The sequence below is a fragment of the Drosophila takahashii genome, chromosome 3L, assembly GCF_030179915.1.
Source record: "Drosophila takahashii strain IR98-3 E-12201 chromosome 3L, DtakHiC1v2, whole genome shotgun sequence".
Classification (NCBI taxonomy): domain Eukaryota; kingdom Metazoa; phylum Arthropoda; class Insecta; order Diptera; family Drosophilidae; genus Drosophila; species Drosophila takahashii.
Genome location: NC_091680.1, coordinates 25,965,413 through 25,992,964, shown reverse-complemented (window position 1 = coordinate 25,992,964; position 27,552 = coordinate 25,965,413). Strand labels below are relative to the sequence as shown.

Below are 27,552 nucleotides of genomic sequence, written 5' to 3'. Positions count from 1 at the left end.
ATAAATTATTTCTGGCATTGATTTAAATGTAATTTTTATGCGTGCGAAAATTTAAAAATACCTCGGTAATATTTATAATATTGTATCAAAGCTTCTACGTTATAATTTTAAAATCACGATAAACCCTTTCATCAATCATTTTTTGTAGTGCACAATTACGTCTACATTTTAGGTGCATGTGGACCTGGTGCCCATAACAAACGTAACAAACGTAACGAAAACAATTACACGAAAGAAATCCTCGAAAAGCACACGGGAAACGAGACTGAGAATACACACCCCCTCTCTCGTATTCCCTTTGTCCTGGCTTCCCCTCCCCTTATCCACTTGCTCAGGGACTGCTCAGTGAACATTAAAATAACAAAATCCAAACAACGCAAACTTTGAGTGCAAGACCAACAAGAGAGCCCTAGGTCCCAGGGCCAGAGAGGGATATACCTAGAAAAATGGCAAACATATATTGAATATTAGTACAAAATTACCTTGCGTTGTGGTTTTAAAAAACTGCTACTGTAGTTATAATATTTTTATTTAATTTAAATTAAAATATAGCATATAAGATTAAATTTTTTCATAATTTATTTATGGAGCTTAAGTTTAAGTCTAAATATAATAAAGCGAAACTTCAAGGGTTTCCTTAATTATTATTTTTTTTTATTAATTAAGTAACGCTCTGAAACTTTGCAATTATGGCTGTAACAACGATCTTTATCAGGAAGCCAATCATGAAGATATATATTTTTTCTAACTGTAGAAATAGGACAAGAGAGAGAGAGAGGGCGAAGCTCGCCAGGACGTCGCCAGTCAGTCTCGACGGGGATTCCGCTCTCGCTGCCTTGCTCTCTTGGTCTGCATGGAAGCCTACAAAATCGGGGAAAGCTTTTGGGCCGAGGCCTCTGCGAAAGCGAAGCCTCCAAAGTAGTCGGAGAAGTGGAGCCAAACGGTCAAGACGCGGAGCTCCGCTGAAAAATAAACCAAAATACAGAAGGAGAGAGCAAAGGGGAAGAAACTACAAAATCGCAGCCCAAATCGCGCTTCGTGGAAAAGAAAAAAGTTGGCTAGCCAATAATTGCAGAGGGCTCAGCCAAATACCCCGAAAAAAAACCAAGTAAAAAGTGTTTAGAAATGCCAGTTAAACAAATACGCCAATTATGGGCTGCCTAAGGCGAAAGAAGGAAAGAGACAGGACCACTCTGACTCTTCCATGTTGTTGTGTGTAATGTGTGAAACGATTTTCCTCCTCCAACAATTTTTTTTGGCAATATGCATGGGGCATGTAGATACAGCCAGGAACAGGCCGAAATAGAGCCCCTCATTAAATTGGTTACAGAAAAATAAGCAAGAAAAAAAAAACCGAAAAAAAACGAGATGAGGGTTACATTTTGAGGCAAACAGCAAGGAAATAATAACCTTGAAGCTTCTGGCCAAGGCTCTCAATTCGCTGTTCGAGGGCTCCCGATCAACATGGCGTATGCTTAATAAAACCAAAATAATGTATGCTAGCCAATATGAAAACATGTGCAACAAAGTGTGCGTGCGCGTGTGTGGGTGCCAAATAAAATATTAAGCAAATAAATAAGCGATTCGAGTAGACTCCACTCTACGCGATTCCCGATGACGCATTCGAGAAGAGTAGGGCAGAAGGTTAAATTACACAAAACGTCAAATTCGCCACGTACGACAGTCGTTTCGGAGTCGTCAGTCCGAAATTCGGTTTCGGTTTCGGAGTTCTCGGTCGGGATACGGAGTATCCAGATTATAGGCGTGCAGAGAGCAGAAACTATTGAGCACATAACATTCCAAAACTTTCCAACTTATCCCCTCAAAACAAATATTCAAAAGGTAAATGGTTCGCAAAAATAAAATAATAATACAATAGCCTTAACCAAAGTGTCCCTGTCACTGGAGAACATCAAGCAAAATATTCTACAAATTTACTCAACCAGAAAATGTGCCTAGCTCTCTGAGCTAGGGAGAAAGCTTGCAGAGGGAGAGCAGAGCAGAGCACCCCCAATCCGAATTCACCACGATAAAATACAACAAAGAAGCAAAAAAAACGGAAAAAAATACTTTCACTCTCGCCACAACGTGGCGGCATCGAGAGACAGGAAGCGCATAGAGTGACAGACAGACACACACAGACAGACGGACGGCGCTGGAAAACTCAAAGGGAAAACTTTTTGCATGCCACAAGCAGTAGGAGCGCCACAATCAGCATCAGCTGACTGCTGCAGGAAGCCTGGCAGCGGGACAACTGTGTTGCGGACAGGACGAGCGTCCGGTCGTCCGGCTGTCCGTTCACCATCCATTCAATAGAGGCCTCCAGCGGGCACACTGGCCATAGGCTCCTCGCGCCGCCACTCACTAACACTCACACCGCGCCCAAGCAACGGCAGTTTTAATGTGTCCTTAGAATTCCAAACAGGTGAGCATACAACCCGAAAAGTGAACACAGATAAGGAAGAAGTAATGTGCAGTGAAAGGACTTGATACTCGCATAATAAACCATTGTGATTATAGTTTTGAATGGGCGATAAGTTTGAATGTCCCGGGCCGCAAAAGTGTGCCACATAAAAAGTTGCACACTTGCCACAAGGAAACAGTGAATAAGGTAGTCGCTTTGTTTCAGCAAATTTTTTTGGTCTCTTGTCGCATTCATTTAGCCGAGATTATCCCCAATAGGAGTTTGTTTGGATGCAGAATATTTTTAATTTATCTGTTCAAAAAGTTTAAAGAGATAAAATGTTATTTGTTACATGGAACTTATTTAATAAATCATTGCGTTTAGAGTTTGTTTTTGCCAGTACCAGAGGATAAATAGATTTCAGTATTCGATTTTTGTTTAATCCATTCGTCAAAGTTTTGAAATTATTTTGCTTCCCTTAAGAAAGTTTGTCATTATCATTAATTCAGAAATAAAACTTGATTTTAAAAATTAAATTTATATTATCGTATACCGTATCGTAAATGTTTATTCGATTTCGTGCATTGATTTTTTAATTTCTTAAAAAAGGGACAGATGGATCCTTTAATTGATGTCTTAGGTAGACGGATCCATAAGTATTTCTTGTTATAAAAATTAAATTCCGATCTAAAGGAAACGAATTTAGCTTTTGCAGTAACTACAAAATTATCTTCAATTGCAAAGGTCGGGCCAACTTAGTCTCACAAATGTTAGTTTCTCCCAATAATTAAAGAACATCCAATCGCCCAAGAAATCCTCGTTAAAAAAACTTCCACGCCTTCAAGGACGCCCTTTCCGTTTCTATCTCAAGCAGCGTTCGGCATTCGCACCCTTCAAACGCTCTTCAATTACAGTACTTTTATTCTTTTTCTCCACTCCTCAGGATGCAATTTGCCTTTAATTGCGACCGCCCCAGTGCAGTCTTAATTTGCATAAATTTTTCAGCGAATCAGCCCCTTCTGCGCGTTACACTCATAATAACCACAACTCAGTTTCAATTAAAAGCTCAGCCATCAATTATGCAGAGCAAAAATGATGGCAACGAACCGAAAAAATTGAAAACAACAAAAGTGTTGCACACTTTTCGGTGGCTCAATATTTATAATAATTCATGCATAATTGAGAGAAATTTTGCCGTAAAAATCAATGATGCAAACTGCACAATAAATGCGCCGACCACAGAAATGCGAGAAATCAAATTTTCATTTTCAATTAGTGTTCTGAGCCCCAATCAAACAGCAGCGAATGTAAATAGCCAAACATCACTCATACGCCTAGTACACACAATGTCCTGTCAGGCTGTGCGCTTCCGTTTTCGGCAATTAATTAGGCGCAAATTTTAATTAAATGGCGTCAGTGGATGGAAATGTTCTCCCGATGACGGCAGTTGGCACTTGGTTCACGGCCAAGTTACTTTGTTCTCCCCAACACCGAGCTGTGACACAAACTCATTAAATAGTTATTACTCAGCCTCAGCCCATGTCGCCGGCAAGTGTCAACCACGAATGTGTTTTTTAGGTTATTAATATCTTACTCGAATTTTTTGTTGACACTCTGTCGTTAATAATGGCTATACTGAAACCGTTAAGGCAAACTATCTTTGTGGGTCAAGGCTGGCAAGATTTAGAAGTCTTGTAAAAGTCATTGTTGTCGGAAGAATCATACACTCAGAAAATGAATCGCCCTGAATTTTAGAAAATCGCCTATGGATTTGCTTCACTGGCGATTTTTTTCTTTAAAATAAAAAAATTTTCTACTGGTAAAGAAAATTTTCTTCCAATTAATCAAAATTCATTAAATTCAAGAAATATTCCAGAAATATAGAAAAAAATCGCCAGTAAAGCAAATCCATAGGCGATTTTCTAAAATTTTTTTTTGAGTGTAGCTTTGCAATTTTTTTAACAAATTAGATAGATTTTTAATAATTAGAGGCATTTTTTTCCATATCTAGCCAATCTTAAAAAAAAATTATTGATTTAATATATTTGTTTATATTGTGGAATATGCCGTAGAAAGTACAGAAGAACTTCCCCAACTCGTAGGTAGAACTTCGCTCGAATTTCTCTATAAGTCTAACCGACTTTTTGTCGCGCGCTCGTTATGACTTCTAAAGGCCCCCTTTTTTTTTAAACTTTATTTTTGGAGACAAACAACTGTTTGCCATTGTAAAAATAGCTTAAATTAACCTAATGGTTCGATAAATACAGTAGTAATTGGGTCGCTGCGCAGGAACCCCAAGAATTTGGGGAATTCTATCTTTTATAGCATCCGAGATCTCAGCGTTCATACACTCAAAAAATTATTTTTTCTTAAATATAGAAAAAAAAAATTTTCTGTGCTTCAAAAAAATATTCTATAAAGAGGAAAAATTTTCTAATCTTCAGAAAAATTTTCTAATCTTCAATAGAATTCTGAATTGAACGAGTTTTTTTAGAAAATATTTTCTGAAATACAGAAAAATCAATTTTTTTCTAAATTATAAGGTTTATTTTTCTAATCATCCTTTCTTTTTTTGAGGGTTAAAATCGCCATTGATTTTAGAAAAAAAAAGACTGAACTTTTCTAAAACTAAAAAAAAATTGCCATTAAAATTATAAATATTTCTATATAATAGAAATATTGTTTTTCTAATAACAGAAAAATTTTTTGAAGATTTTTCTAACATTTTGAAAAAAATGTGTGATATTAAGAAATATTTTTCTAGAAAATAAAAAATTTAACCGTATTTGATCGATTTCCTTTCTTATAGACTTTTTAGAAAAGTTTTTTTTAGCCTAAGAAAAAATCGCTATTAATCGAAGAAAATTTCCGGGATTGGTAGCCTAGGGGTCTAACGCGTGCGTGCATGCATATGTTATTCAAGCTTGCGGCTGCAAGAGTGAGTTCAAACCCACGTCGAGACGAAAAACTCGTGGTGTCTTTTTTTTTTTTTTTAACACTAATAGTTACATATTAATAAAAAAATGTATTGCATTTTGTTTAAGTTTTTCAAATTTGAAACATTCAATTACTGTTACTATTGAACCATAATAAATAATAAATATATAAATATTAATATTAATCAATAAATATTTAAAAGTAAAATTAAATGATAAACTAAAAGGAATAACCAGAAGAAAGCCAGATCAATTTGAGTAAAAATAGGAGAACAAAATGTGAATAGACTTTGTACAGCGCCTCACGTGATGCTTCCGTGGCGTAGCTAGTAGAGTGCTTGACTGCAAACTGTGAGGCGCGAGCGGTTAGCGGTTCGAATCCCGCGTGCGGCGACCAAGATGTTTTTCTCAAAATAGTAAGTTATTGGGTTTTTATATTTATAATTTGTAATTTGTACACTCATTTCAGTTCCAATTTGAAACCACCCATGTGCTCAATTAAAGGAAATTAAAATAAGGTGACAAACAAGAACGAAAAAAAAAACAACACAAAGGCCGTGGCGTCACAGAAACAACCGGGTATAATTCCGAAGCCCGAAAATAGATTTTTGTATTTTCTGAATTTGAGAAATTTTTTTTTTTTTATTTAAAAAATATTTGTCTATATTTAAAAAAAACCGTATTTCTATTTTTTAGAAAACCTTTATTTCTAAATTCTAAGAAATAATTTTTTACTTTCTAGCAAAATATTTCTAAATTGCAGTCTATTTTTTTTTGATTTTTAGAAAAAACGTCTTTGATTTTAAAAACCTACTTTCTTTAATATAGACAAAATCGCCAGTAAAGCAAATTCATAGGCGACTTTCTAAAACCAAGGGCGATTTCAGTCGATTTTTTTTTTGGGTGTACGGACGGACAGACAGACAGACGAATATGTCTAAATCGATTCGGCTAGTTATTCTGATCAGACACTGTAGATTTCTTTGGCATTCTCGATCTATTTCGTTCTATGACAGACATTGGTCAAATTGTAAATCCATAATGGTTTTTATGCTGATATATCTGCTATCGATTCAAAGTTACGTGACCCGCTTCCCACTCCCCAACTTTAATTACAGCCATCATAAACTAAGCCCAAAAACCCAACCCTACCCAACGAAAAGGGAAGGTGAAAGAAAGAAATTCCAATAATTGTTTTATGGTATATCACAGGGTGTGGGTGACACCCCTCCTGACATTCCGGGAAAGCACCTCACTCCCTGACCTCGCACCATCCACAATCTTTTGGCTGGCAATCATTAAGTGGCCCCAAACCAAACTAAAGCAAAACCAAGTCGGGCCGAAGGGAGCCGAGCCCTTTCTGCGTTTAGTTTTCGGTGGCATAACAATCAATCTTGGAGCCTACGGGGAAGGCTGGAGGGTGTGGGGTGGACACAGGTGTCCAGTCAGAAGGAAATGGTTAAATGGGAGGCGGGGCTGCCGTATCAAATAATCCTTTTTTTGTTCTGACTCGTATATATGTATTTAGCAAACTCAAACTTGAACACTTCAAGAGCTCATTAAGTGGGCTAACCTTGATGGAGGACGGTCGGGGTGGCTTGGGGTTGTCTTAGAAATGTTGCAAGTTTTCCTCTTAATTCACTTAAGACTTTCGGTTTGAGTTTGCCACAACTCACACGCACACGGGGGCACACACACATTATAAATGGCATATCCTTCAGCCGAACGGTGGCAATTGAGTGTCGGACTCCGCCTCTTTCTGTGACCGTGTGCGAGTCCTTTAAGTATCTTGTATTAAGAAAGTTTCTTCCACCTCTAGCCATTGAATTGAGTCGAGAAGGATCTCTTGATAAAGTAAGGACCATTCAGCAGTTTTCCATAGGCAAATAGAAAAATATTCATAAAACTGAAATTGCGATTTGTCCTTGCAACTTTTCTTCCCTCTCCTCCTTATTTTTTTCCATTTCTACCGTAGAAGCTAAAAAGGATGTAGGATAATAGATTTGCGTCGGTGCGAGCGCCTCGCTTAACCTTTTTTTTTGTTATTCTTCTTACTTGCAACCCAGAGAAAATTGCTTTAAATGGGTTGCAGGCTTTGGCTTTGGGCCATGTTTCTGTTTGAGTCTTCAGCGAGTCTATCGGTGACACTAATTGCGGGCTTATTATCCTTATTTGTGGAGGAGCCGCGAAGGGTCTGGGGCTTTCCCACGCAATTCAACGATTATGATGACTATGATAAAACGCTGTATTATTTATTGCACGGCGGGGTTGCCGAAATTCGGGAGGGAATTTAAGCTGCGCAAACGTGAAGAATATAAATAATAAATATCTTTCTTTATGACTTTCTGTTAAATATGTCTTTTAAGATAAACTCCGAGCTTTTTAAAGTGCTTCAAACAATTTTATACAATGTTTCTTTATAAATAAATAAAATAGTTTTTGCTTATTTATGCGTTCTCTCAAAGAGTCACTTGGAATAGACAAAGCTTCATGAGACTTGCAATCCTTTTAAAACAAATATGTATTTTTTTCTCCAATTTATTTTTATTAAAGTTCAAATGCTTTTCCAACAAGTTAATAATGTATTTAAATCTATTAGTTTTTGCCCTTATATATTGAAGAGTATTCCACAGTTCATCGTGGCAATGGTTTCTCTTTTGTCTTTCTCCTTTGCGGCATTGTTTGACCTGTTTATGTATTTATTATTGATTTTGGCTCGTGCCCCATTTGGTCTGGCAGTTTATTTTTGGATTTTATTTTCATGACAATGGCTGCTTTATTAACTTTCAGTTAGCTGACACAATAATTAAGCGGGCTTATAAGCTGCAGTTTGGCAAGCCAAATTATGGGAAATATTCCGTAGGAGATTTATGGGAAAATTAATGAAAGCCTTCGGCACTTTAATGCAAAGACAAACGAATGACAGGCCAAAGGCTCAAATTGTCGATTAAATTGATTCATAATTGAGATATATGATAAGTTAACCCTTGGCCAACATCACTCAAAATAAAATTAACCCTAAAGTCAAGGAAATCGCCCTACTTTTGTCTTCAAGACAAGCTCGCCCTAAATTTTAGGGTCACATTTTTCTATATTTTTGATTTTTTTTGACGTCATATTTCTAAATTTTAGGGTAATTTTACTAAATTTAAGGGCAAAAATTTCTAAAAAGTAGGAAATTTTCCTAAAAAATAGAAATTAAAAACAAAACAAAAAAACATGTTCAATCATGATTTTTTTTTGTATATACGTTTATATTATGTACTCCTCCCTATATACATATGCAGGCGTTGTGTGTCATGTATATTGTGAATGTTAAAGGTTATGTATTTATTATTATGTATTTGCGCTTGGATTTCTTATCTAACCAAAGCCAAATGTGGTTGTAAATGTAGACTACGGGACTGCGGAAGATTGGGAATGTAGAAATAATGATTAGTTAATATTTTATATTCATGAAAAAAACTTTCAATTTTTACTTGTCCGTCGTGAGAATCGAACCCGGGTCTCCCGCGCGAGGAGCGAATGGCCTACATACTGGGCCATTGTAGCACTTAAACTTGCTGTGGCAAACCGAGCATTGTATGTAAAGGGTGAAGCGGACAACACATTTGAATACTAATTGCATAATTTTGACCATTCGCGTTTTACTTATTTACATACGTATATACATATGTATATATTTATGCTAACGCAATTTATATTATGTGTAGTATATAGTAAATAGCTGAATATAAACCTAATTATTTTTAGTTTACTGCTTGCCATCAATAAAAAAAGGAATAAAAAATAAGTAAAAAAATAAATAAAAATAAAATAAAATAACATTAAAAAAAAAGGTTAAAAAATGTTGCTCTGGGACTCGAACCCGCGTCGATTCGATTGGTAACCAAGTGCTTTAACGGTCTGCGCCACGAGTACAGCCGGCCGGCAGCTGACAAGTTCTGGCATTGAACATTTTGGTGTGCCAGAGCATGTGAAAACAACTATTTCTATTTTTTAGAAAAACTTTCTACTTTTTAGGAAATGTTTCTATTATTTAGGGTTAGCTTAATTTTAGGGTTAGGGCACTCATTTTTAGAAAAGGTGTTGCCAAAATATTTTATTATTTTCGTTTGCCTTTCTATTTTTTAGAAAATAATTTCTAATTTTAAGGGCATTTTTTCTAGATTTTAGGGTGATTTTAGTTCATGGTAACCATTTTCTACATTTAAGAAAAACTTCCTGGATTTAAGAAAAACTTTCTTGACTTAAGAAAAATTTCCTTAGATTTAGAAATAACTTTCTTGTATTTAGAAAAAAGAAATTTTAATGGCGATTTTCTAAAATTTAGGGTTAAATTTATTTTGAGTGATGTTACTTATACCACACTATCAACGCCTCACCGGCTTCTACTTTTCATGTTATTTATGATTATTTATTCCCGTCATAAATTTCAATTTTCAAATGCACCAATTTTGTAGTCCCAGCAACATCGTAAACACGGCCAACGACATAAAGGAAAACAACTAGAATTCCTGCTCGGCATAATATGATGGTAGGGTTTTTCTTTCGCCCCAAACCCTTCGCCACCTTTGGGTTTGTGTGTAAGCTGCGTGAGTTCTTCATTCAACTTGAGACTTTGTCGACTCGAGAGCTTCTTGCTAACTCGAACTCCGGCCATTCAGCGGTACGTGTGTATATATCGCCCTTTTTTCGTTTTTGCCTTTGCCTAGACCAAACTTTTCGTGACTGGACAAAATGCTGCTCGGCGTTTTGTAGGAAATGCCAGTCTGTCCCGGCTGTCCTGTCTCTCGTTGGCACACACACACTCCCCGGATCCTCACTTCCCCAGTTAGTTTCATTTGCCTTTTACATTTCCACACATTTCCTACTTTTGCCCTGCATATAGAGAAAACTAAAACTATGTCTAAGCTAAGAATGGCCCTTAAATATTTAAACCTATTTTGTTATAAAACTATTATGCATGGCTTAATATCAGTTAAGTATACAATATAGAAATACAAATTTTTGACTAGCCAACTATTTGGTAATTGGAAAGACAGGAAAAGAGTAGTGATAGTGCAATGCCTTAAAAAATAGTTCTCTTGAATGTGAATTTCTTAAAATTAAATACAACAATAAATTTAGTTCATAAATCATAATTATAAGTCAGTTAATTTGTGTTATATGGCTTTTGTTATTTTTCCATCCTGAAGTAAATATAGAGTAATGCCACAATTTTGTTATCAGTGTAGTTGCGTGTCTCTGCATAGACGACCTACTCAAAAGAGGAAAATAGAATGGTGGTGGTGGTAGGGACAGCGAGACGACGCTTTGCATATTTATTTTATTTGATTTCTGTTCGCTTTTTCCTACGTTATTTTTTTTAGGTTTGGCGGGGACTTGATATTCCCGCTTATATAACAAACGCGACGTGTGATTAAAAATTCGTAATTTGCCCGTATATTTCGTAAACCCTCCCAAGCTCACCTGCTACCCTTCTTTGTGTGTCATGTTTTTTGTAGCATACCTGAGGCGTTCCACTTCCCGGGTAAACTTTTTTCCTTCCTTTTTTTCGAGCGTGTTTTGTGCCATTTTTGCCGCTGCTTTTGCTGCTGTTGTTGCCGTTCTTCGTGCTTCATTAATATTTAATTAAAAAATCAATAGTTGACATGTAAGTCAACTTGGTTTGTTCTTCTTTCGGGCCTGGTTTGTTGTACCTTTTCCACGGTTTGGGTTTCTTTGGGCGATTTTCCTTCGGTCTGCCCTAACTTATGCATGTGCATTTGTGCATATCTTATTATAGCAGATTTTCTTCTGGCTTCGTGTAGTCTACGTGACGCTTCAGTTGGAGGAATATCTTAAGAAAACCACACCCTCAATGCTGGCGAAAGAAAATTGAAAAGCCAAGAAAAGGGCGGAGAGATATGTGGACAAATTCTTATGTGGTGGATATAGTATACCTACAAAAAGGCAGCTGAAAATGAAATCGTATGGTAACATTAGGCGAGCAGTTTTATGGTTTTCCCATTGAAAAGTCATATTCAATAAGTTTTAATTTTACTTTTTACTGAAGATTTTTATTAAAATCCGATTTGACTCCTTAATTCTTAATCGTACAATCGAACAAGAGTGTTCATAAACACATGCCTACAAGGCGTACACATATTCAACGGCTGATTAATACATGAACAAGTGAATTTCCATTATGTATGCGATAGCTTTGTTTTGTTGTAGTACTTGGCATCATGACACAAGGAGCATCGTCATTGTTCAGAGTCGAGTGGGTGGCGTCCTTGGATTATCATCCATCTGCGGGCCAATCAATATGCCCCAGAAGATTACTTAAATTATGTTTGTATAAATGTATTTGAAGCTTTGGAAGGAATATGATTATCGTTTTTGATATACGTTATTTTAATTGCATCCTTTAAGGAGATTTAATAAATAATTTGTGTGGACTGCAAAGAGAACGAGTGACATTTTGGTGATGATTAATATTAAAAATATTGAAAAATCTTTTATTAAAGCATACAAAACTTTATATTTCAAATCAGTCAAATTCGAAAATTTGCAATAGGTTGGTTGACTCATTTTTCATTGCACATTTGGCCCATTTAACAATTAGCACGCTGCATTTTCTTATCACCAATTTAATGAGAATAAAGCTTGGGGCATAAAGTGGAAAAGCACATATTTTCATGCGAGTCGGAACGCAGAGTTAACAAGACAAAGTCACGTAACTCAAGTCTTTGCTTTGCTTATCAAAATGCCCCGAGATCTCGTTCAAGATTTATTGACAGCAGCACCGGAAACGGGAAATGGGCGAGGCACATGTTCCCCGTGTGTTACCTGCCTTTTATTTACGCGCAATTAACCCAGTTACAAGTTCGACATGCCGCTTCGGCAAACGGCCCCCACACTCGTGTATATCCTGCATTTATCATAATTACTTCCCCAGAAATTTACCGCCAAAAAAAAGGAGAACGAAAAGAACAAAAAAAGAGACCGTTGCTGATGATGATGAACGTTGATGAATGCCATGGGCTTTAGCGAAATTCTGCAGCTTTGGTTAATGTTTTAATATGCCTCTGGCAACTATTAAGCACACTTGAAAAGCTGAACGTTAAATGCCAGGCGCATATTAAACATCAATTATTTATGCCAAACAAAAAAGGGTTCGCGCTTAAATAAAGTCTTTCGCATAGCATACATTTGGGGGCTTTCCTTTCCTGTTCATTTCAGTCTGTGTGTGTGCACTAGGGTGGACTTCTTTAAGGTCAACTGAGCTCAGCATCTTAAATGGTAGGTTTCTGTGTCCAATAAATTTATGCAAAAACAGAAAAATTTTATTTCATCGTTTAGGCGGTGCGCAATGGCCCTAAAGTTTCGCTAATAATTAAGTGTAAAACTAGGAATTTACCCCATTCCATTTCTTGTCAGATTTTAACATGTCAACTTTTTGGTTTCGCTCGAATAAAAGAGTCAAGTAGAAATGTATTTCATGAATATTAACAGTTGGACGTAGCTTAGCCAGTAGAGCTTCTGTCTCCGAACAAAAAGGATCGAGTTCGATCCCCGACTTACCATTTTTTTTTTGTGACTCACAATGAAATAGAGATTCTATTTTACAATTTTAAAGATTAACTATCACTTTTGCGTTCGCCAATAAAAATTTTCCTCAAAGAAATGCTGGCTTAGGATACAACGATATTGACTCTTATTTTTCAGAGACCGTAATATTTATAAGTTGTACTCTAAAAGTCCTTGATTATTCATTATTATTGTTATTATACCCTTGCAGAGGGTATTATGATTTCAGTCAGAAGTTTGCAACGCAGTGAAGGAGACGTTTCCGACCCCATAAAGTATATATATTCTTGATCAGCATCACAAGACGAGTCGATCTAGCCATGTCCGTCTGTCCGTCTGTCCGTCTGTCCGTCCGTCTGTCCGTCTGTCCGTCTGTCTGTTTCTACGCAAACTAGTCTCTCAGTTTTTGAGCTATCGGGATGAAACTTTCCCAAAAGTCTTCTTTCTATTGCAGGTAGTATATATGTCGGAGCCGACCGGATCGGACAACTATATCTTATAGCTCCCATAGGAACAATCGGAAAAAAAAAACTTTAAAAAATTCTAGCTTCGGTGTTTTTTGAAATATCACCTTCTACTTTTGGGGATGTTATTTTTTAAATATATTTGAATTTCGAATTAATTATTTAAAAAATCGGACTACTATATCATATAGCTGCCATAGGAACGATCGGAAAATTAATGGAAAAGTAATAGGAAATAAATTCTAGCTTCTTTGGTTTTTATTGTATTATCTTCTACTCTAGGATATGACTCTTTTTAAATATTTCCGAATTTCAATTTTAATTTAATCAAAATCGGACGACTATATCATATAGCTGCCATAGGAACGATCGGAAAATTAATGAGAAATATTAGAAAATTGAACATTTTTGCGATTTGTTAATTAATTGGAATGATCTGCAAGGGTATATAAGCTTCGGCTGGCCGAAGCTAGCTTCCTTTCTTGTTTTTAAGTTGTAATTGTCTCCCAGGGACTCGAATTTTATCAACGACTTCATCCCTTGTTAAAAAGCTCGGGAAAGTGATTAAGATACTTTTTAAAATACTGTCAAAGTATAAAATTAAGTCTACGGCATCTAGATGAATCTGAAATTAGCGTAATAAACTTTAAAGCCGTTGCGCACCGCCTAAAACTAATTATTTTTTACTTTTTCTTTCTTTAATGGATTAAGGATACAAAAAGGCTATATATGAAGGGGTGAGAGCATGGCCTTAGAAATTTCATACAAAATAAGTCCACCCTAGTGTGCACATTGTATGCAAATGCTCAAACATCGAAATGTGCTTAGCAATTATTTTAAAAATGCAAACAACTCGGGGAAAAACAACAACTACGACAATTGCAATCGCAGTTGAGCATTGGACCAAAAAGGACGATGAATAAAAGACACATTCCCACACCGACACAGAAAAAAATGGAACTAATTCTAGTTCAATTTTTATGTAATCATAAAAACTTTAGATTTTTATTAATGTTTATATATATATTTTTTTAATTTGTATTTTATTCATTTGGTATTCTTAACTTAGGTATAATATGTTTTAAGATCGTTTTGATCCTTGTTTGAATTTTTTTTTCTGTGTAGACACAAGCAGATGGAACATGCAACACAACATGCAAACTACCTAGGCTCGAGTGCCATAAAAACTGGAGTGAACAATATACAAAACTTATTTTCAAATCAAACAACAGCAACGGCAAAAAGTAGAAGTCCATGGCGGAAAAAGAGGGCGAAGAGCAGGGGGCGTGGCAGTGACAACAGTGAAACAGTTACAAAAAAGTGCCAGTTGTTGGAAGTAGACAGAAAAGAGAATTAGAATTCGGTACAGTGGGATTACAAATCGGTACAAACTATGACTTTTTTTTAGGAACTTTCAATTGAAACAATAAAATAATTTAAGTGGTTTAAGTCTCCCTGATTCTTGTGTTATGCTTAAAGTAAAGCTAGAAAGTATAATATTGAATGTGTCTTAAAATTGGTACTTATAAAAACAGAAGATTTAAAAATATACTTTGAAATTGTTTGGCCCAAAAAACCTCTGTCTACGTTTATATTGTTTGAGTGTGTGGTTTATTTTTTAAACGAAACTAAAAACCATTTGCTGAACTCACCACTTTATGACACGGTCCATCTATGCACTCTCGACTGGCTGCCTGGCACAAACCAGAGTCAGACTAACAATTCCAAAAAATGTCACATTGCGCACATGAAAAATGTCCTTGTGACAAGCGCCAACGCCAAACGGCGGCAATTGTGGTTGTGTATTGTATGTGTGTGCGTCTGTGACTGTGTGTACGATCCTTGGGCGAGTGTGTGAGTGCTGGCTGTGCTTTAGCAAGGTCATGAGTAAATACGTTTGGAGCATGCTGTTTTTGCCGTTTATTCTCTAACAAAGCCAAGGCAGCAACAAGAACACAAAGAAAAATAAGTAAAATAAAATAAAATAAAATACAAAAAGTGGGAGAAACAAAAGGGAGGGGAATAGGGGTGAGAATGAGAGTGAAATAGCAGCAGAGAAATTTATTGTCATATCTATATAATATAGCACAAGCTTCTGCTGATGCTTCTTATTGATATTTATACAAAATACATTGGCATACTGCGCACACACACCCTCAAACATATGTTTTCTATTCGTATTCCTGCGCGTGTGTTTGTTAGCCTCATTTGTAATGGCGTCTGCTTGCCAATTTGTTGTGTGGCAGAAAGAAATGCAAATGTGTATCGGTAAATCAAAAAGGACATTATTGGCTGCTTGTTAGACGTAAGCACAACTGCCAGCCATTACGTAGGTGTCTCTGTGTGTGTTAGTCACTAAACCGAGCAAGTGTGCGTGTTTGTATGTATGTCCTGTTTGTGTTTGTGTTTGCCAATGGTCGACCGCTAAGTGCGCTTAAGCGTCAAACCAAATTGGCCGGCGCTTTGTTCTTTGGCGCTTAGCTGAAAGTGCACTTTACCTTTCCCCACCCACTCTACACCAACACACCCACATAACTTTACAACTCACACAAGTGCAAGGAAAAAAATCCACACACCCACGCACGAGTATTTGAGCACTCGAAACTTATTTGCTATTCACACTCGATTAATCGACAGCGTTTCGTTTATGCCTTTGATGCAACTTTTATTGGCATAATCGATGGGCAAGTTTTTTAATTGAACTCGGCGGGCTGATTGAATGTAAAGGAACTTCCCTTTGAGCTAGTCAGTTTCGAATTGTATATTTATTTAAAACAGTTTGGCATAAACTTTTAAAAATAAATTGTATTTAATTTGAGGCTTCTGCAATAAATATTAAATTATTAATTTCGTTTATACAGGGTACATCTTATCCATTTTGACTCTCTGATAATAGTCTCATAAAATACTTATTTCAAAAACTATTGGAACTGGTACAATTTTTAACTAACTGAAAAAATATTAATACTAAATAATTTATAATTTATTACACTATAGCATTTCGATAGCTAAAAATTTAGTTGAAATACGAAAAGTTACTTTTGTTTTTCGGTATTTCGGTCCTTGCTTTTGTTTGGCACTCAATTTTAGCCAGCGAGTAGTTATCGGCTATCAATAAATGCATGTGTGCTGGATGAATTTTTGTTTTTACCCGGGAAAATTGAAAATATTTTATGGCCAGTGCCGCTGAATGGCTATCGTGTGCACGTCATTCCTAATACCAGGGCCATGGCTAAGTGAGTGGCAATGTGTGAGCACGGTAATTTTCAACTATTTATGAGTACAGAGGCGCCTCTTACCATCTGAACGGTGTGAAAATGTGCGGATGGGATGGTTTATGGGGAAAAGCTCCTCCTCCGGGAGCCGCTGCTGCCTTTGTGCTAACCTGTTTTTGTTTTGCCAGCCAAAGTTGGCACATAAATAATGAAGCACGGGGCATAAGTTCCCATTGATTTCGCAGTGTGTGCAAATGAGTGTGTGTGTGTGTTTTTACGGCCATGATGTGGCGCAGGATGAGGGGCAGCAGTATTCCATATGACTCTGGAGATTAAGCCATTGTTTGCACTGAATGTGGCGCTCAGTCTGAGCTGCGGCTTAGCGGCCTGCGTACGCAAACAAAAGTTGTTCGAGGGATTTCAGATTGGATGGAGAAGCGGGTGTTTTAACCCAATTCCGGATGGGTGGTACCTGTTACGAGAGCAGGGGTCGATTAGGCCTTTTAAACGCGTGCAAAATAGACTAATGTAAGGGAATCCTTATTTCGTAGGGCTGTTTTTGTTGTGAAATATTTATTAGGAAAACTAATCATTTTCTTCTACATTTCATTGTGACTCATAATTATTAAATTTTTTTGATGACTAATTTAATTGATAGAATTGACTTTCTAATTAATTTGGAATGAAATGAATGATTTAAGCAAACCTGTCTGAATTATTATTGTTTAAATTATTGCCATTCATTCTATTGAAACTCATAATTCATTCAATTCTGTTAAACTCAAAATTCAAATTGATTCATTCCCATAAAACAAAAAAGTTCAAAATAATTCCTTGAATGAATTCATGCAGGGGTCTAACTGAAATATCCTAAGAAAGTGATATTAGTTTTCTAATTGTGTATGTTATTGCTTATTTATCTATCTTTAATAACTAATTCCTGAATTCACTGAGCTTAGAAAACTTCGATCTGGCAGATCGATCTAGTTGCACTTCGAGATTACTTAATGGTATTACTGTATATTTAATGGTACCTCCTCCATTCCAGCTCCAGCAGTGTAATGCGCCTTGGGGGCAGTGGCATTCCATACGACGGCGACCCCCTGACAATGAGCGCAGCTGGCAACGACTATGCCGAACTCTGTGATCTTGGACCCTCGCGATGGAGTGCCCGACCCTACGGATACAATGCGACCGCAGCGGCAGCCGCCGGCTTTGGACTTGGGCCCACGTTGGGCGGGACGCAGTCGTCGTCGAGCGTGCCGACGGGCGGATCGGCGGGCCTCAGTGGTCACCACCTGCGCGGTAGTGGAGCGCCGGGCCCGAGCAGCTTCGAGGCGGAGGACATTGGTCTGGCCTTCGGCATGATCAGTCCGCCGCCGGGCAGCGGACCCTATGTCGGATCGTCGGCGGCAGCGGCGGCCAGTGGATCGCGCGTTGGCAACAGCACAAGTTCGCTGCGCGGCGCCGGCGGTCGATCCGGACTCTATTACTCTCCGCCGGGCACCTCCTACACGATCATCGAGCGCCCCCACTCGCCGCACTACTACTTCAACTCGGCGGGCGTGCCCACCAAGGGCGGCTCGCTGCCGGGGCGTGGCAGCGCCTATCTCAGCTCCTCACCCGCCAGCCACATGGCCGCTGGAACGGCGGGCACCCTGCCCACCTCGACGGCGGCCAGCGCACGAGCGGATCGGATGGGCCAGCACGCGAGTAGCAACGGCAACAAGAAGCGACCCATCTCGCCGGAGCAGGTGCTGCGCATGTTCGGCGCCACCCAGTCGTCATCAGTTCCTACGAGTAGCTACCACTACAGCAACGGCGGCACGCGGGATCGGGATCGCACGGGCAGGCGGAGCCCCGCCAGCAGTCCGCCCTCCACCACCCACCAGGTGGGTGATAATCCAAACAACCTTATGATAGCGACACGCAAAAAATATCAAACAAATCAGTTGCAATATCTGAACAAAGATTCTAACTAAAGAAAAATATTTCAAAAGTGTCATAACTCTATTAATAATACAAATCAATGATAGGTTAATTTAAAGATATCTTTAGGATTGTTTTACAAATTATTGAGGATATGAATCATGATACTTTCGAAAGTATCGATGTTTAGATGACAAGACAAATATTGAATATTGAGAAATATCAAACTGTCAACACTTTTGGGAGCTCTATGTACATTAGGGCAGACCAAAAAATGAAATTCTATTCTCACCCCTTCACTTGGTATATTAAAGTAAGCAAAAAATCTTTCTGAAAACAAAAATATTTTTTTTCGGGATTTAGGCCTTGCGAAACGTCCTCAAAGTTTGCTTAAAAATTACTCATGCGACGCCCATAACAGTTTTGGTCGAAAAAAATCGTTCTCCCATTTCATGTCCTGCCAAATTATGAATTTCGTGAATGAATTATGAATTTCAACTATATTCTTGAAATCTATGCCACCTTTATTAAAAATCTTTGGGTTATAAACTTTAAAGCAAATTCGCAAACCCTTAAACGCGATTTTTTACCTTTAATACCATAATGCTCACCGTGTAGGTGTAGCACCTTAAAAATTTCAATACAAATGAGGACCGCCCTAATGTACATACATACACATTTTTTAATTTTTATAAACCTATTTAATTGATTTCGTGATCATATTAATATTAATGGTCGCTGATACTCTCGTAAAGTGTTTTCCGGTATATTTTTCTAATGCCTCTTTATTTTGCAGATTTATCGGGATCGGGAGCGGGAAAGGGATCGCAGTGTCCCGAATATCCATGAACTTACGACGCGAACCGTTTCCATGTCGCGCGACCAGCAAATCGATCATGGTTTCGGCATTTGCGTCAAAGGAGGCAAAGACTCAGGTGAGTAAGGGGAATTAATTATAACTCAAACTCAGTTTAAAGATTTTACAAAATTTGCAAGAGATTCAGGAGTTAGTTGTGATTTTACATACACTTAACAGAGAAATAAAGCGATTTAGAAATAGTTGTTGACATACATTTGCTTTATTTACAAATATAATTAGAATACTTAGTACTTAAAGTTTTAGTTATAAGCTAATGCTGGCTTTGGTGTAAGCTTGTATTAAAAGATATCGTAAGCTATCTTAAGTCCTTCGGAATGCCGAAAAATCTACACAACAGAAATTTCCAGACACCTTTTACCCACTCAATCCATCTGGCGGCACGCCCCTTGCTGTTTGATTCGATGTCACGCCCAGTCGGTTTGGGTGATGGTCCTCCCGGTTCATTTTCCTTTTTGGCATGGGAAGCTCTTACGTGCAATTTAGTTTTCAATTTCGTTTTATTGTCCAGGTCTCGAAGAGCCGTGTGTCCGTCCGTGTTGGAGTAACCACGTGTATTGGCGTGCATGTTTGTGTGTGACAAACCGCCAGCAGCTTTGACATTTCCAAGTGCATTTTGCACCTGACTACCTTTTTGGCTAACCAGCTTTTCCTGCCTCTTTTCCTCTGCCGCTGCTTGTGCCCCTTCCTTTTCCCTTCCTCTTCCTTCATTCCCATTTCCTGCTGTAGAATTTATTTTTAGTTTGCAATATGCGGACGGCTTTAAAATCGATAAAAATCTATTTAAGTTGCCCCCGTATGCAGGCTTTTCTTTTTCTCGCCTCTCCATCTCCCCCCTCCTCTTCCGTTCCTCCTCTCTTTACCGTGCATCGTCGCCATTGTGCACACTCTCACATTCACACAGACACACATGCTTTATAAATTAAACATAAAATGGCTGCCGCACTCCATCCTCAATCCACTGCAAAATGGCTGAGCTTAATGAAAAACATCGAAAAAAAAACACAGAAACACAGACGCCCGTGGAAGAAAAGGGGTCTGGGTAATTTGGCCCGGGGTTTTCAGGGGGAACTTTTATTAAAAATTGAGTGTGTGTGCTGGGCTGGCTAATTGATTTCCCCTCCTCTTCTCATTTTTGTTTTCGCTTCAGGCTTAGGCGTCTACATCTCACGCATCGAGGAAAATTCGGTGGCCGAGCGCGCCGGTTTGCGACCCGGTGATACAATCCTAGAGGTGAACGGCACCCCCTTCACCTCAATCAATCACGAGGAGGCGCTGAAGGTGAGCATCCAACAAAATATTTGCGCCCGCATAAATATTTATATCTCTTTTGATCTTTATTAAATATTTTGTAGTAGCTAATGTTATTTATACATAGATAAAAATCGATTAAAGCATACAGCAATGCGGGGAGACAAGAAAGCGTCCTTTGATTTTCTGAAAATAAATGTTTATCGAATATTTAAATTGATTGACAAGGGCACTGTTTGTCCCTTTACATAATATTATAAATCTATAAATAAATGTGTATGGAAGGAATGAAATAATATATTTGCAAGAAATAAGAAAAAGAAGCTTCGTTAAAAGTGTATACAAATTGAAACGTACCTTCAGTGGTACCAATTAAAATCAAGTTTACTTTTACAAATTCCTAGCAGAAATAAAAATGAAAACAAGTTAGAATAGAAATTCTGTGAGAAATATAAAATCTTTTCATATTCACGAACAATCCCCACTTCGGTGTATTTTCTCCTTGTTCTCCCTTCGTCCAAGTCGCTGCCTTTCGTTCGACCCTGACAGCCTTGTCAAAAATGTTTCTTCCATCAAAAAATATCTAATTTTATTGTACACTTTATTGATTTTTAATGCGATTTTCTAGCTGGCCGTCCTGGTATCGGCAGCCTCAGTTTGTCAATCGCTGGCTCTTAATAGTTGCCCATAATGGGGTTCTATCCATCAAGCATATATACATGTGCACAGCCATGCTACATATTTGTACAGCCGTACAACGAGTAAACTGTATTCAGTAGGCCACCATCGTCTTTTATGGCCGACACTTGACAGAGTAGCCAAAAGAAAAGGATTTCCTCAGTCCTCAGCCCTCCGACGATGGCAGCTGCCCAAGAACGAAAGTCAATTTATTGTGGAATATTTTATGTGACACGTTATGATAGTCAATATAATTCATTCCCAAACATATTACTAGATGGCTAGAAAGGACGAAGGCTTAGGCATGGCACATGGTGTGCCATTTCTCACGCTTTCTATCAATTTAAACTTTAACCGTTTTCGACAGAACTTGTTTGGGAACACAAACACACTCCCACACACACGACGAAGATAAGCACAAATGCAAATATATAGATTGACATTTTCCCCATTTCCCGGATCGATTGCTGTCTGCTTCGAGCGATTTTTCGTAGTTGTTTCCTATACAAGTATATAAATCTTTATGCACTTGATACAGTTTTGTATGAATATTACTAAACCAAATACGAACATACATTTGAGAAAAACTATGAAAATAAAATCAATAATACACTAATACAAATATACACCGAGAAAAAATTGGCAATAGATTAGTCGCATTTTGTATCCGAATTTTTTTAAGTATACATTTGTTTACGTTCATTGCTATTTATTTGGAATTCTTTTAGTTGGTAGTTTCAGTTGACCAGACTAAAATTTCTTCAAGCAATTGAAGCAGACGACTTTGCATTGCATTTGCCTTTTAAAAATTCCATTTGAGCTGCACATCCTTTTAACTGTGAAACTAAACTAGTAGGATTTTGCAATATATTTATTTTCATGCTGAATGTCAAAGAATTCAACCACAAAAGCTTATGGCGTTGCATTTTAGATCGACAGAAACGTTACAAGATTATTAAAAATGTGTGCTGTTGGGTGAAAAGCCCAAGGAAAGCCGACCGCAAACCGAAAAATTAAGACTCTGACCGAAGCTTGAAGCCCCTAAAAGCGGACAACACCTGTGAGGATTCACAGACCAATTTGCACACAGCACCCGCACCTCCCCCTCGTCCGTGGACCAACACAATTTTGCACATTCTCACATTAGTTTTTTGGTCAGAAACAATTAAAATAATGACAGCAAATTGTGGCAAGCGACACTGGAAACTGACAACAAAACTAGACCGCAAAAGCCCGGCGACTAATGAAAGTCAGGGGGCCTTGGGGGGCTTTAACGGGGAATTTTAGCGGACACGCCCACAGTTAAAGTTAATTAATAATTTCGGGAATTTTCGGGGAGGTTTCGCACCACTCTACGTACACGTATTGGTCCAAGCATTTTGCGTATTTCAATTTAATTTTGTTAATTTTCATTTAGTACTTTGCTCCTTTTCGGCTCTCTCTCTTCTTGTTGGTTCATTCCGTTCCGTTCTGCTCGCATCTGTCCTCTCTTTTTTGTGTCTCTTCTATTGCCACATTTTTTCTTAACGCAGAGATGTGTGCAGATATTGAAATCGTCACGTCAAATCAGTATGACGGTGCGAGCGCCGCCCACTCTGAACTCGACCGCCCCGCTCCACGGCTTCGGTCCGCCCTCCCGCGACCCCATGTACGCATCGATGGCTCCACCCCTGCACCCACAGAACCAGGCGGCAGCGGCAGCAGCGGCGGCGGCGGCCTCGGGGGCGGGTCTGCCCTTCCGCCAGACCTGCTCCTGGATGGACCGCCACGGACGACCCGCCTCCCCGCCCATGGAGTACGGGGGCAGGCGCAGCGAGCGACGGGATCGGTGAGTATAAAACAGCGGTCGGCACACTCATACAATTTCATTTTGTTTTATATTTGTGTGAGTAAATTGCACGGGGCAGCTCATCAGTGTGTGTGTAAAGACCGCTGTTCTACAGTATACGTGATAGGCAGAGAATGAGCAGAACAATTTCCTATGCTCACTTAATAGGACGCTGCCGACCGCTGGTATAAAACAATGATTCTTAAGCTCTTACATGCATTACTATTGCAACCCAAAATACTACTGATAAGTACTTATTGGTACAGCCAAAAAAAACTTGATCAATTTGATATTATGTGGTATAAATTTTGACTTGATATGCGGCATATCAATTTGATATGCTCAAAATGTAATCAACATGTTCTTAGTTCTAATTTCAAATCTAATTAAGAGAATTAGCTCCATCTCACGTCATTTAAGTTGTCATATAGCATTTTGCTCTCATTTTCAAAGTCATAAAAAAAAATACCACAAATTAACCATGCGCATATCGATTTGATCCCGCCGTGTTTCTTTTGTGTGTAATTATTCCGGTATATCAAAGGATTTTAGGACCTAAAGATGTCTTTATTCCAGTGCTTACCAGCAGAGCAGAAAAATTACTACGAAATTTTGGCATACTTTCAGTGAGAGGCAAAGTTTGTTTTGCTGGTTACCACTGCGGTATTTAAAAAATTTTAAATGCTCCAATTTGTAAATCCAAAACATTTTTTTTATTTTAAGAAAATTGACTCATTAAAAATGTTTATATCAAGGGGTTACTAAAGACACCATAATCCATAGGATTTATTGAGAAATCTAACCCCTTACCACCCATCAGGATTCGTCGCGTGGAGCTGCTGATCGAGCCCGGTCAATCTCTGGGCCTGATGATCCGTGGCGGCGTGGAGTACGGCCTGGGGATCTTCGTCACCGGCGTGGATAAGGACAGTGTGGCGGATCGATCCGGACTAATGATCGGCGACGAGATCCTCGAAGTCAACGGGCAATCCTTTCTCGATGTGACTCACGACGAGGCGGTGGGTCAGCTGAAGTACCACAAGCGCATGTCGCTGGTGATACGAGACGTGGGCAAGGTGCCGCACTCCTGCACCTCCATCGAGATGGAGCCCTGGGATGCCTACAGTCCAACGGGCACAAGGTGGGTCCACCCGAGAAGCTCAAAGTTTCCTCTGAAATCCTACAACATTAGTCCTTTGATCTCACACAGAGCACGCCGAAAAGGTCAAATTGCGACCATGGTGGAGGAGAAGGCGCGCTCTCTGCTGCCCCGTCATCACTTTGCAAGCCTTTCCTACTATATTGCCGAATATAGTGCGAAAGCAATGACCATAGATGCCTTTGTTGCCGTCTTATTAGAGATGTTAGATACGTACGAGAAGGTGCGTTTCACAGAAGGTTTTTGGGAGCTTTAATAAGTCAGGCTAATCATATAATTTCCTCACTTCCAGCACACGCTAGTGACGGAAATACGGGAACTGGTGTTCCCCGAGGATCGCACGCGATACGATGAGCTAGTCTACCGCAGAGAACGCGATCCTTATAGCGTGGATAGGCATAGGGTAAGCCCGAGGAAGCTCATTTCCGGTTAGCCCCCATGTAAACCCCTTTATCTTTTACAGCGTAAGGGAGACCCCGCCCGTGATTTGCCGGTAAGCTTTTTAGAAGATTTATTCTACGACACAGACACAATATATACTTAGTTAAGGGAGACACTTCCTTAACCAAAAAACACTGAGCATGTTCAGCCAAATACTCTAACTAAACGTTGACTACTGTTCAACCGGTCCACTGTCTACTATTCGTCTATACTCTACTCTACTCTACTTATATATCCCCTACAAAATGTTTATTGTTTAGTATATCTTTCTCTTCTTGCTGTTGTCGTTGATAATTGTTGTCACTGTACGTTTGTAACTTTTACTTTAATTTATCTGTTTCAACTGTAGAACAAATACAATAACACTCGACAAAAGAAAATCCAAACAAAACTTGTAGTTTAATTGTTGAACGAGATACACTTGATACTTTCTTTATCCACCCAACTCTAAACCAGTTAATGCTTCTTTCATTTCCCAAATGTTGCATGTAATTCTCGTTTATTTTCTTTTTACAAAGCTTTCAGAAACTTGCTTACTTCTGATTCGGCCCTTTCCAAGTGAAATTGCATTTCAAAAGAAGTACAATCAAATCGAATGTCAATTTTTCCAAAACAATAAACACATATATATAGATACAACTTTAGTTACATTGTAGTGGCAAAGTTTTTACATAATTTTTAGCAATAAGAAGAGGGGCTTTTGTGAACTAATGTAGATTAAGCAAAAACAAAATAAATTCGATCGCAAACCTTAAATACAGGGGCCCTTATTGGGAAAATTCGAAACTATTTGATTATATTCAAAAGTTGTAAATATAATAATGGGATATGACTTAGATCAGTTTTGGCTTACTGCCAAATAGTTATCTTTAAATTTAAATTTAGTATAAGATTTAAGCAACCAAGTTACTGTAAAATATCACATCGAATCTATGTAATCCCACACCGAAAGTGCACCTAAAAGATAAACAAGAAACCACAACAGTCACCAAGAATCAGCACCAATATATGCATATAAATACCAATCAATATAACTATAGATCGAACTACGAATGCACTTCCAGACACTCTATTTCTGTCGCTCTCCAGCTCTGACTCCTAGTCGCTATCTCTGTCTCGCTCTCTATATCTCTTTCTGTCTCTGTCTATGCTCGGTAGAATTCTACGGAAGCCTAGATTAGAACCCTTCTCACTCACTCACTCTCAAGCTGTTCAGCTGTCACTGTCTCACTCGATCTGAATCGTATGCAAACCAAATCGTTCGTTTCGTTTCGTTCCATTCCGTACCATTCCGTTCCGTTCCCCAACAGGTAACAGCCGACGATTTGGAAATAATAGCCGCCACCGGACGGAGTCCTTCGTCGGACTCGGGCCTGGGCATGACCGTATCGGATATACACAAACGGTACCTAGCCAATAACCGAAAACCTATATCCCATAATCCTATCCCGAAACAGTGTTGAAAAAGATCGTAATTTTGGGTTCTAAATAGTGTCTAAAGTAATAAAATGATTAGAAAACTATTATTTGTTTTAGAAATGTGCAAAAAGTAAAGTAAAGCTTTCAAAAATGACTCTTAATTAGATAAAAAATTGAATTATTTATGTTGGGTATAATTTGTGAAGGTTTGACAGCTTAATATATCTAGGGAACCTCCAACACTGATCCCCAACCATCCACTCCCCACCGTAATAGTTAACTGACCTGTGTATATGTATACGATAGACCCGCACTACAGTTGCCCCATCGTCCCATGTCGGCGGGACCCATACTGCATCGCTCACAGCCAGCATCACATTACCAGACAGCCAGCAACCTGTCCTCATCACCATTATCGCCCCCACAACAACAACAACAACAGCAGCAACACCAGCAGCCACATCAGCAACAGCAGCAACATTATCCACCCCATCATGCCTCATTGCGTCACCTGGGCGGAATCGGCGGCAACGTGGGATCTGGTCGTAATCATCACTACCCGTTGGGACCAAGTCAATTGAAATTCAAGCAGGCCAAAGACAATCAGCAACAGGTCAGGACCGAAACGAGTAGGGCGGATAGGGTAGCAAAGCTATTTTCACTGTTCCTAAAACTGTTCTATTCTGAAAGTTTCAGATCTTTAAAAGATCCCTAACTCAACTTTAAGCTCTTATATAAAAATTACTTAATGAGCCTTCTGAGAAACTTTCCAAAATGTACCTCTATTTCAATATTTTGGCATATACTGTGCATAAATTTCTGTAGGGTTTTACATTTTCTTTTATTTAAAGGCACCGAAAGCAGGATTTTATTTTAAATTTGTGTACGCTTTTGAAAAAAAATTGACATTCTGCTGTAAAATTGCCGAGACTTCAGATTTCAAACTGTCTGTCGGCTGTATATGTTTTACTTTATTTGTATCTTTAGTGTCTTTATCTCTCTCTGTCTCTATCTACTTTTTGTATCTTTGTCTCTCGTTGTGTGTAACGTCTATTGCCGTTTTTATGTGTTTCAATCTTTTTCCATGTTTGTCCAACTGCTCAATGTGGTTTAAGTTTACGTTTTCGTCTCTGTTTCCGGTTATGTTGTACTTCCTTTTTAAATGTTGTCCAATTGGCTATTGAGTGTTGTAATACTGTTAAGTCGCATTAAGACCAGTGCCAAACCGAATTGGCCAACAGCAGAAAAGTATTTAAGCCGCTGAAAAATATACTATGTAAATTCTTTTATCCCGGCTTAGGAATACGGCTGTGATGAGCACAGAACTCGCCGGGGCAGCGAAACCCTTTTACCGGAATACGATCAAGATGCGGTGA

The 27,552-nt window shown here is 38.5% G+C and overlaps 1 protein-coding gene and 1 long non-coding RNA gene across 10 annotated transcripts in view; both read left to right on the top strand.

Moving 5' to 3' along the window:
- Positions 1-1,310: 1,310 nt before the first annotated feature.
- The window catches only part of dysc (whirlin protein dyschronic), a 36,878-nt gene continuing 10,636 nt past the window's right edge, over positions 1,311-27,552 (top strand). For 3 of the 9 annotated variants that reach the window (XM_017155557.2, XM_070214576.1, XM_017155556.2), the window contains exons 1-12: positions 1,311-2,425; positions 17,643-18,486; positions 19,320-19,458; positions 20,551-20,681; positions 22,862-23,157; positions 23,978-24,298; positions 24,368-24,539; positions 24,609-24,719; positions 24,780-24,809; positions 26,068-26,162; positions 26,483-26,789; positions 27,477-27,548. In XM_017155557.2, coding sequence (XP_017011046.2) covers positions 17,656-18,486; positions 19,320-19,458; positions 20,551-20,681; positions 22,862-23,157; positions 23,978-24,298; positions 24,368-24,539; positions 24,609-24,719; positions 24,780-24,809; positions 26,068-26,162; positions 26,483-26,789; positions 27,477-27,548 — 2,505 coding nt within the window. In that variant the 5' untranslated portion in view covers positions 1,311-2,425; positions 17,643-17,655. Of the gene's footprint in view, positions 2,426-17,642; positions 18,487-19,319; positions 19,459-20,550; positions 20,682-22,861; positions 23,158-23,977; positions 24,299-24,367; positions 24,540-24,608; positions 24,720-24,779; positions 24,810-26,067; positions 26,163-26,482; positions 26,790-27,476; positions 27,549-27,552 lie in introns of those variants that run through there. The other 6 variants (XM_017155564.2, XM_017155563.2, XM_070214575.1 and 3 more) reach the window with 4 other exon arrangements.
- On the top strand, positions 5,431-5,977 carry LOC138913057 (uncharacterized). The gene is made up of 2 exons (XR_011418632.1): positions 5,431-5,756; positions 5,810-5,977. It is a non-coding gene; the product is annotated as an uncharacterized lncRNA (long non-coding RNA).